This window comes from Chelonoidis abingdonii, chromosome 5, assembly GCF_003597395.2.
Source record: "Chelonoidis abingdonii isolate Lonesome George chromosome 5, CheloAbing_2.0, whole genome shotgun sequence".
In the NCBI taxonomy this organism is placed as follows: Eukaryota; Metazoa; Chordata; order Testudines; family Testudinidae; genus Chelonoidis; species Chelonoidis abingdonii.
Genome location: NC_133773.1, coordinates 15,788,797 through 15,800,054, shown reverse-complemented (window position 1 = coordinate 15,800,054; position 11,258 = coordinate 15,788,797). Strand labels below are relative to the sequence as shown.

General features: G+C 41.0%; 1 protein-coding gene across 2 annotated transcripts in view; it reads right to left on the bottom strand.

The window, feature by feature from the left end:
- The window catches only part of BMP2K (BMP2 inducible kinase), an 82,433-nt gene that overhangs the window by 37,372 nt on the left and 33,803 nt on the right, over positions 1-11,258 (bottom strand). For both annotated transcript variants that reach the window (XM_032778105.2, XM_032778106.2), the window contains exons 10-12: positions 5,600-5,769; positions 4,368-4,463; positions 1,737-1,927 (exon numbers count right to left, since the gene is read on the bottom strand). In XM_032778105.2, coding sequence (XP_032633996.1) covers positions 1,737-1,927; positions 4,368-4,463; positions 5,600-5,769 — 457 coding nt within the window. The remainder of the gene's footprint in view (positions 1-1,736; positions 1,928-4,367; positions 4,464-5,599; positions 5,770-11,258) is intronic.

The window sequence follows — 11,258 nt, the reverse complement described above, 5'->3', positions numbered from 1 at the left end:
AAAAAGGCCTTTTTTTTTTTTTTTTTTTTTTTTTAAATACACAATGCTGAAAAAATCTACTTTTGAAGTCTTTCAAACAGTTAACTTTCACCAGTATCAACCACTGACAACATATAAAAACTCAAAGGATTGGCAACTTTTCATCAATGTTCTGGTGTTTTGTTGTCTGTATTTTCCTTTTGATTTTCTTTTCTGTTGTAAGCTGCAGAGATTTAGGGGCTGTGAAGCTGGGACAGAGTGAACTCTCACATGGGAGAGAAAAAAGGACCCAAGAAGCTGACTCCAACTAACTACTATTTTCAGAGTTTGGTGGAGTTGGAGGAGGCTGGGGTTTATGCAAGCCAGACCCAGCTTATTCCAGAGAAGAGGAAGAGCATCACTAGCAGCACCAAGAAGAGTAAGCTGAAGGAGTGTCAAGCAGAAAAAGTGCCCCGGAAGGGGCCGAAGGAGAGGCAATCACATTGGGGGAAAGGGTATTGAGGTTGGGGAGGATGAGGCACCAACTGGGACATGCATTGCTAAGAAACTGTGAACTTGTCTGGCAGGTAAATGAACTATGTAGACTTTGGTTGTAGATGATAAACTACTAACACGTCTTTAGTAAGGTCTCCTACATTCTCGCTGGTGTCCATTGTCTGTGGTGGTCAGGTCATCTTGGCTCAGACAATGCCTTGGTGATATTTGGAGCTCTGGGATTTGGAACATATCTGGAGGGCCACTTCGCCTTAGTGATCTCCTGCTGAACTCCCTGGGGCTTCTGAGAAGCACCTGGTTTACAGAAGCCTATCAAAACCTCAGGCCGTGGTTACTCCTGAGTTCTAACAGCATTACCTTAGCTGTCCTGGATGAAGACGATGCCTCTATCTGATATGGTCTCTGTGGATTCTTGCTACTCGTCAAGAAGAAAATTTTGCCTGTCACCTGAATGTTGCCTTCAGCTACTGAGTCTCAAATGTGATCTTACATCTTTGGAGAGGGCTCCCATATAATGCCAAATTCAGCCTAATTTAACACAACCCCCACCCATATCTGACCATAAAAGCTCTCTCCTTTACCCTTCAATCTATGTCTGTTTGGTTTAGAAAACTGACTTATCACAGCTTTGTAAATAAGCTGAAAATATTTCTGCTGCAGCCTCATTCATATTTCCATCATAACAAACTTAAGAAATGAAGCTGATTTTTTGAATTATCTTTTCTTTCCAACGCATAGTGAATAAAGTAGAAAAGTTTACATTGTGTACACCTAAAGTTGAGGTCTGAAAACTGAAAGAAACTTAAGACATAGCTTGTGTTGTGGGGTGTACAAGTAACATGCAACAATAAATCACGACATACGCACACCTTTGAGCAGCATATAAAAATGTTTTAATCCTGCCTAGAGATAGCAGAATGGTAAATGGCAGCAGGTGTCAAGTTCAATACCTGAGCAACTTAGCCCATAACCAACCAAGGCAGGAAGTGAGGTTAGTCCAGAAGCAATCAGCTTTGAAAGGTGTGTTCTGTCAGTAACAGAACCCTTCTAAGTCAGAGTAACCAGAGAAGTACCTCACCCCAATATAAATAGCATCAAGTTGAATGCAGATTGTAGGACACATTTTAAATAAATTTCAGAATACTGAAGGAAACATAAGCTCTTGAGAAAGGACCAGCCAAGTATTTGTACAGTGACCATCACAACAGGACTGAGTCAGTTAGGGCCTCTGGCCCTAGTGTCTCAACAATATGCATACTTGCCTATTGGCCGTATAAGGAGAATCCATCACTGCTCCAACATGAGCTGGAAGTGATGCAGAGTAGGAAATTAAGGCTGGTGAGAACTCTTGAGGAGAGGTAAGATACTCAGGAGACTGTGGATGTTGAGGTTGCTGTTGATGTTGCTGTGCAAGGATCTGCTGATGTAAGAGAGCTTGCTGGTATTGTTGCACCTGAGGAAGATACTCACCATTATAAAGTAATCAGAATTCATTTAGCCATTAAAAACAGGCCACTTTCACTTTGCTTCTTGTAGAGTATTTGGACTTACAATATGATTCTCTCATCATAGTTTCCAATGTTATTGTAGCTGTATTGGTCCCAAGATATGAGACATGAAGTGGGTGAGGTAGTATCTTTTATTGTACCAACTTCTGTTGGTGGAGGGGACAAGATTTTGAATTTCTCAGTGTTCTTCACCTTCTCTAGACCTGAGGAAGAGCTCTGTGAAGCTTGAAAGCTTGTCCCCTCCACCAACAGTAGCTGGTCCAATAAAAAAATATTACCTCACCCAGCTTGTCTGAAATTAATATATGAGGAGGAAGCCAAAACACCATCAGGCTATGGCAAAGCCAAAGTTACATATTCCTGCTGAAACTGCAGGAAACCAATATTAGAGCACTTATACTACTAATAAAATTGCTGGTTTAATAAATCACTCATTGAAACATATGAGTTGGAGGAGGAAAAAATCAAACTAAATATATAATGTTACCATTGCTACTAATTTGTTTTTTTTTTTTTTTTAATTACACACACTTTCAATACCCCTCTCTACCCTGATATAACGGTGTCCTTGGGAGCCAAAAAAAATCTTACCGTGTTATAGGTGAAACCGTGTTATATCTGAATTCGTATTATATCGTGTTGTGTTATATCAGGGTAAAGGTGTATATTGAGGGCACTGTATGGCAGCACAGAGGAGTCCTTACAATGCTGTACTGGATGTGCTATCAACAAGTTATGTTTTACTATATCCATTAAAGGATGAAATGCTGAATAATGTTCATGTTAGTAATCTTGGTGTAAATTATCCTTGCAAATATTATAGTTGCCCACATACCCAGATACATCTATTTTGATAGGGGAGTAAAATCTCTGATTATGTTAGAGATAAGAAAGTGTACTAATTAGATTGGGCTAATTATTTTTCCATGACTACATTACAAAGCTGGAGTAAACTGACAATATTGTATCTATTAATAAAAATAAAAACATTTAAAATTAGTTTAAACCTAAGTCTAATGAAATAGAACCTGACTACAAAGATGGTTTTAAGTCCAGAGGGACTGCATACCCCAAAATACCAAATTCTTCCATCTGGCTAAGAAAAGACCAAACCATGTACAAAAGCTCTCTCAAAAGCATAAAAATTCTGAGCTTAAAGTTTCCACCATGACGTACCTACATACTGCAGCACAGGTACTATGTAAGAACATTTACTGTTTAGTGAAATCATGATACATCAAATGGTAAATAAAAGAAAGGTTTTAACTTAATCAAAAAATATCAGTTAACTCAAGACTTTAGGTATATTTTAAAAACTGCATTCTAGAATATTTCATATAAAAAAACTTCAGTCAATGTAACATATTTGATTTCAAATGCTTTATCATAAGCAAGTGAAAAACTCTTTGCTCTGGTGCCCATCCTCTATTTTATGGTATACTCAGAATATTAATTTATGAACAAATAAAAAGTAAAAACCAGAAAATGAGATGTTGCATAATAGTATGCATTTAGTAGCCAAGTTAACATTACTCTGAGAAAGTTACGGTTCTACTAATAATGTTAGCTCAGCCACGTTTGTGCATACAACTGTTGCAATTATTAAAATATTTACTGGCAAAGGCAAGCAAAGTTAATGCATGTTATGCTGTACTTCAATATCTACTTGCAAAGGCAAAATTATAAATATTTTAAATGGTGACTACTGTACTGCTTTATTTTCTATTTTTGTCTTTAAGGACCAAACTTCCGTAATTGTGTTCATAATGAGTGTTCAGTTCAGTTAATATGACTGCATGCAACTGCAGAATCTGCACGTACTGTTAGCCAATTGTGTGTACAATTGTGATAAGTACCAGTACAATGGGGCCTGAAAGGGAGCTGCTGGACATTCAGCACTTGAAATATTCAGACCACCGAAGAACTCAATTTTAAGCAACGACTTTTGAAAGGCTTAGCCTGAAAAGTTTATTTCAAATATTGGATTTTATAGTGCTTTCATTTTCTACCAACATTTAGATGTTGAATATCTGCCTACATTCTTGTAACAACCAAATCTCTCTCAGTCTAGTAAGTAACTACACCGCAGCGTTTCATGCAGTGCGCATTAATTGTAACCCAGTATTAAAACAAATCTACACATTCTTTAAATTGTGCTCATTATAAAATCAGCTAACATATGAGCAGAGAAACATGTCAACATGCGCTATTTTGTTAGCATTGAAAGCTGTAGCATGTTGGGAAATGAATTAGATGATTCGCTGCCCAATATTTAAGATGTCTATTGCAGCTCAGATACCTATTAAGACTACTATATGTTGCAATTAATCTGTATAGCATACCAACTAATCAAATAAAGAATAGCAGCATCTACAGGCAACATACCATGGCAGGATACTGGGATGGGGAAGGTTGCTGTTGGTACATAGATTGCATCATAAGTTGTTGTTGGACCATTTGCTGGTGCATTGCTTGTTGATACTACATTTAGAAAGAAAGAGATATTTCTGAAAAAATTAACCAAAACAATTCAATGAGTTATTATTTTAAACAGCTTGTTTAAAAAACGCATCTATAAGCAGCCTTTTCAATAAAGGAGAGCCACAGTTAAATAAGAGTAAAACACACTATCCACAATTGGTGCATTTTAAAACACGTTCTGGTACTACAAGATATAAAAACTGGGCCAGTAGTTAGTCTATTTTGCAAGTGAACACTTGAATGAAAACTCAACGGTCTACCTTAAAAAGTAGAGTCGGGGGCGGGGGGGGCAGGAGGAATGATGTATTATGGACCCACAGGATCTGTCAAACCTGGCTGCTCTTTTAGATTCCCTCTCAGATGGTTATTTCTTGTATCACTCACCCTCAAGTGTGTTTTAGGCGCTACACAGTACAAGTAAACTGATGTGATCCTCAGGAAATTTAGGCAGCCATACTCAACGGAACACAAGTTTAAGTAAGTATTTTAAGGATACACAGTGCCAAAAGAACAGCTGGAGCAATGCACAGTCAGTTACCAAAAGGGAACACCTTTGCTGACCATGATCAATAAAAGGGATCATAAATGTTTCCAAGGTAGTATTTACAGGAGGATCCAACAAGAAGAGGGATCTGTCTTCTGCTCTCACTGCTGCTACCATCCAGGGTCAGAAAAACCTCAACAGCTATGGGAATTTTACACTGACTAGGCAAAACCACAGAATGAGAATCCTACACAGATGGCATCTTTAGAGAACAACCTATTGTTGCCAGTCGTTGCCAGTATTACACTGTTTTCCTAGATTGCTGGAATGCAAGGGTGTCTCACACATCCCATCATTTACACCTAGTGCTAAGTCAAAATCCAGCTAGGATCCAAGTTTAAGCAGCCGGAAGAAACAGCAACTGGTTAATATATAGAACGTAACTATAAAAAGAGTGTTATGCAACAGATGCAGGATAAAGGGGAAATAAAACAGCCCATATTCCTCTCTGCCTGAAAAAGGAAGAACCACCCATAGTAGTAGAAAAGTTTAAATTTGCATGTGTAATTGAAATATAGAATTTAAAATCTGGGCATACTCATTTAATTATTTTTTAAACATGGCATTTTCCTTTAGTAAAATAAGCCTGTACCTGTTGCATGTAAGCATCCTGAAGTAATTGTTGCTGGTGATGCAAGTGGTGCAGCTGCTGCAACCTCCAGTCCCCCTGCTGCAGTTGCTGCAGTACTCTATTTTGTTGTGGAGGATGCTGATTGGTCCCTTGAGATAAGATCTCTTGTCCATTTCCTGGTCTTATGGTTCCTATAACATTTTTAAAGAATTTTATGAACTCATGTATTTCTGACGTCTATTGGCAGAACTCTCAGTTACAGTCACATTTCTTTTTTAACATTCTTACTGCGAACAAACTGTTTTCTAAGTCCGAGTATAGGGTTACCGCAGTATTACTACATCACTCAGGGGTGTGAACAATCCAGATTATATGGACCCTAGCACCCCACATAGACAGCACTATGTTCACCAGAGGGCTTCTCCTGCCAACACAGGTCTTGCCTCTCCAGTCAGCTTACAGCATCTTCACCAGAAGTCTTCACTAATTCAAGTTTGTAGCATAGACCTGCCCTAAAAGTTTCCTGGACCAGTCTGGGAAATGGAAACCTTAGAGAAGTAGAATTGCAAGCTAAATTTTATTTCTCTAAAGATATCTTGCAGAATTCTCACTCTAAGATTTCAGGCCTCCAGCCTGAGTCACATGGGAAACTCCCTTTGCTCTTACGATTTGACTTTATGGTCTTTGGGTATGGCTACACTTGGAGGTGTGCAGCGCTGGGAGTTACAGCTGTGTTCGTACAGCTGTGTAGGGACAGCGCTGCAGTGTGGCCACACTGACAGCTACCAGCGCTGCAGTGTGGCCACATTTGCAGCGCTGTTGGGAGTGGTGCATTGTGGGCAGCTATCCAAAGGCGTGTGGCCACATCTTGGAGCAGCGGCTGGTAGGCGCCAATGTGGTGCTCTGATTTGTGGGGCAGCTATCCAACAGGAGAGCACGCTCACCTTTTGGCGTCAGGATTGTCGGAACGGGCAGGAGAGACGGGAAGGGGTTGGTCGGGGCGTACATATCCGCGCTCCCGTTCAACGCCAGCAGAGTGCTTCGCCTTGGGCCGTCATTTACTCGCGTGTGCCTCCCCACATTCTGAAACCATGCAGTTTTCGGCGGCTCACTTGCTGGAGTACTCTGTGCAGTGCGCTTTTTCTTGAGAGGTGGGAAACTCGCGGCCCGAGCTGCTGAGGACTTTGCCTGATGATGTTCACCAAGCAGGCAGCCCATGTTTGACAGTCTGAGCTATCTTCAGCTCCAAATGACAGTGAAGAGATCCGACGATAATCGTGCAGTCGGAGCCCTTGTACTGCGTAGGTGACACCTAATCTGCCTTGTGGACGGTAATGGACCATGCTCAGCACTGTGGAATGCCGCCTTTGGGCTCGGGAAAACAAGCACGCGACCCCCGCGGATGTGACCGAGACCCACCATCCAGCCCAGCCAGGTGTGGCTGGGCAGGGAGCCACCTGTTCCAAGTTGCTCCTTAAAAAATACCCTGTTTCTCCACTGTGGGGGGCTTTATTTTACCCACTTTCTCAAGGTCTGTAGAGTCCCTTATAAGGCCTACCTCTCATACTGTATATGCCCAATTGTCTATATTTTTTCAAACTGCACATAGGCCAAATCTATGAGAGAGAGGACAGATGTCTATTTCGGGGGAAAAAAAAATTAAACATGTTGCTTAACTTTAACAGATGTAAAGTCCCATGGAAGACAAAGGATTTAGACTATAGAATCCCTCAAAAAAAAGCTTTGCAGTGCTTTCTTGAATTAGATACTAAGAGACATGAAATTTAGCTCTTTTGCGTTAAATGCCTCCATATCAATAGAATAAACCCACCCTTAGACAATTAGTATTACATTCACTCCTATATAAAGCACATCTAATCCTCTGTTACAAGTATTGAATTTACTCCTAATTTCTTCTACTTTTCACAGTGAAAAAGTTTACTACCCAAGTTTGCATTTAAATAACTGTTGACATACCCATTGCACACCCATTTCTAAAAGTTGCTGCCCCTTTTTTTTTTTTTTTTGGACCAGGAGATTGTTTTATCATTTCCCATAGTCCTGTGTCTAAAGGCATGGAGCCAGCTATGTCCATAGTACCTATTAACTTTCGTGCAAAAATACATATTCAATAACTGTATGCACATACTTGTGATTTGAACATACAAATTGATTTGCAATTGTGGAGGCTTTACCTAGTACATGTGGCTTTGAAACTTTGCAACCACATTGCTTGGTTATGTATAATTGGATTCCTGGATAAAAGTGGGAGATCATAATTGTGGTAAAGACAGGATCATGGATCAGTCTGACAAACTGTGAACTCAAATTCTGAGACAAGTATATGAATAAATAAGTTTCTGAATGGCTTCACCGAGGGTCTCTTCATTTCATGTAATTCCAAAATCCATCACTACCGAAACCGGGCGACAGGACTTCTGTTTCAAGGAGAGGGCTAGGACTGATGAATATAAACATGGGTTGTTGGAAATTGATTGGATATTTGGCAAGGACTGAGGGGTAATTTGCAGTCATTTACCTGTTACAAACCTGGTAACGTGTAAGGTTGACATTTCCAGCCAGAGCCGGAAAGAGACCTGTTATTATATGACACTGAGATCACAAACCCCTTATCGCTCAGATGCATGCCTACTAACCTGTTTTTGGCACTAGGCTTAATACCATTACAGTTATTAACAGGAGTTCTAAATAACACATGAGGAGTAAAAAAAATAAAGAAAAAAAAATTGAGTCGCTGGTAAACATTAACAATTTGCTGTAAACAGTCCACCCTCGCAGATCGAGGCCTAAAATTCTGCCGTCTCTTTGGGTGCGACATACCATTATCTCATCCCTCAGATCAGTTTGAGAATCAAATACATCTCAAATTCAGGCGATAAAGGCGTTGATATCACGCCGCGCCCACTCTTCACTTCGTCTGCCTGTGGGGCATCTAGTATAAAAAATCACTAATGCCAAAACCTATCCAGCTTAATACCCACTACTTTAAAAACCTTATAGGCTCAATGGGTTATCAGAATTGAAGAGTGAACCCATTCTGGGAGGGAGAACCTCATATCCCTCAACTTGACAATGCCATATAGTCCATTTGTGATCTGGAGCTAGCTTTTGGCTTTGTCAGGTGATGCACAGCGATTCGAATCTGATTTTTTTTGGGTTCCAGAACAGATAGCTGGCTGTTTTATGCAAATGAAGCGGACTCACCCGCCTACATATTTGCATTTACCAAATAAACACTGAAATATTTCTGATGAACATTTTTCCTCTTCATCCTCTTGATTTACCAAGTTCTTCATCTACTCATTTCAGTGCAAACCATTGTGTTGCTCTAATAATTGCAGCCGACAACTGTGGCAAAATCCATTGGAACAGTTGCTGTGAATAGGAGGGTATCATCTACGTTCTAAACTGCCCAGCTGTTAATGAAGTTAACTTCTAACCTGTGGCGCTTCCTGGTATACTTTGCCATCAAACCAGGCGTGCTACTGACCATGACATTATTTTGATATAAGGACTTGCCAATGGATGATGAGGGATTCTGAAGTGAATTTCCTTGCTTTTCGAGGCATGAAACATCAATAAATAACTCTTTGGTACTGGTGTTTCTATCTAACAGCTTCTCAAAATCAAAGGAGATAGTGAGTAACGTAAAAATTTTAACTATTATCATAGAATTATTCATTCACAATATATTGGTCTCACTTTCTGTACTTTCGTGAAATTTTAATATTACAGAAAATGACTGAATGGTTGTGGCGGTTTCCCTTGCGGGCTTTGCAATAGGCACTCCGCAGCTCCTTTACTTTAACCCTGCACTGCACCGCGTCTCGGTCATGGCCCCTTTCCAGCATGGACTTTGATATCTGCCCATAGGTATCATAATTCCTACGGCTGGAGCGGAGCTGTGACTGCACAGCTTCCTCACCAAAAACACTGATGAGGTCCAGCAACTCGCCAGTGCTCCATACTGGGGCTCGTCTGGCGCATGGAGGCATGGTTACTGATTGATTGATTGATTGCTCGCTCAGCCAGGTGTGGAGTGCAAACAGGAAGGGGATTTTTAAAATTCCCAGGGCATTTAAAGGGCGGGTCACCTGAGCCCAGGGCAGTAGAGTGCGAACTGATGAGCAGACTGGTTGAAAAGGTATTCTGGGATACCTCCTAATACCCTGGAGGCCAATAAAACCGCTTTTGGTGGCCACACTTGACGAGCAGTGCTGCATCACCAGCGTTGCAATCGTTACACCCCAAGCAGATAATGTGTACAGCTAGCGCTGCAGCCAGGGAGTTGCAGCGCTGGCTGTGCCTTGCAAGTGTGGACACAGAGTAAGTTGCAAGGCTGTAAACCCACCACCAGTGCTGCAACTCTCCAGTGTAGCCATGTCCTTTGTCAGCTGGTTTGAGGGCTCTTCTTTACTGAGAATGCTCAGAGGTCTCAAAACATTCCAGTGAGTGAGAACTTGAAATTGAAATAGTTCCCTTTATTCCATTTGTATCCTTCTGACTCCTTAAAGTAATGAATGTACCTTGATGCATAGCTCATCCATTTAGGAAAAGATGTATTTCCTTGTTGTGGATCACTCCACATGCTGGCAAGTTAGGCATATGAAGTGTTCCTGCAACAAGGTAAATCAAACTCCTCACACATTATAGCTATTTTTGAAAAACCATAAGCAGCTAAGGAAAAAAAATTTTTTTTTTCCATCTTCAGAGATTCAGAGCACATTGACACAAACATTTGCAATATACTGCGCACGCACACACACACGGCCAGATTCTCCAGTCCAAAGAGTCCTGTTTGTGCAGCCTTTATTAGGCAAGTAGTTACTAATGTATTATACACTGTTGTCTAAGTAAGATGAAGTCAGGTAGCTCATGCACTGTGTAACATTCTAGGCCAATAGTATAAAACTTGTGCCCTGGGGCTACTTGTGACCATCAAAGCTTTAGGCAGGGGTCCTTGACAGCAACTGGGTTAAGAAAGAATTACAAATTGAAAATATATTTTCATAAGTATCTTGCCAGTTTTCAAATTAAGCACCTGACTCAGTCTTATCACTGTGGGGGTGCACAGCCACCAATGCCTGTTGCAGCTGCTCATCAGTTCCCCTATTGGCCATTTACTGCTTTGCAGGGGAAAAAGGAAATCTGACCTATCTACAGGACAGGAGCCCTACAGAGAGTCGGATAGGAGTCTGACTGCCTTTTCCTGTGCCTAGGAGAGTGTAGCCAAGAATGGTTCCCCTCTCTCACACAGTTATGTGGGAGAGTCCAAGACATTGGAAAAAGGAGAAGTTGAGAACCAACCACGTATTATTAAATATCCCTGATTCTTTTCACCAGTTAGAGGAATCAGAGTTGCTTTCAGTTGTCCCACATAATTGCACTCCAGCCACTCACTGCAACATGCCCTCTGCGTCATAGTCTGTAGAGTGTGGTGAAGGAGCAATATATGCTGACTCTACACCTACTGGAGATTCCGACACTGGGGTGCTTTCAGGTAATTTTTGTTCCCTTTACTGCAGGGATCAGAACAAAAAACACCAAGCTCATGGTGGTAAAAGGAGTGGTTTGAATGCAGGCTCCACAAGCCTTAGGAAGATTAAACTGAAGTCCTAGGCAGTAGGAGGTTCTCTGACCAGTGGCGGGGGGGGGGGGG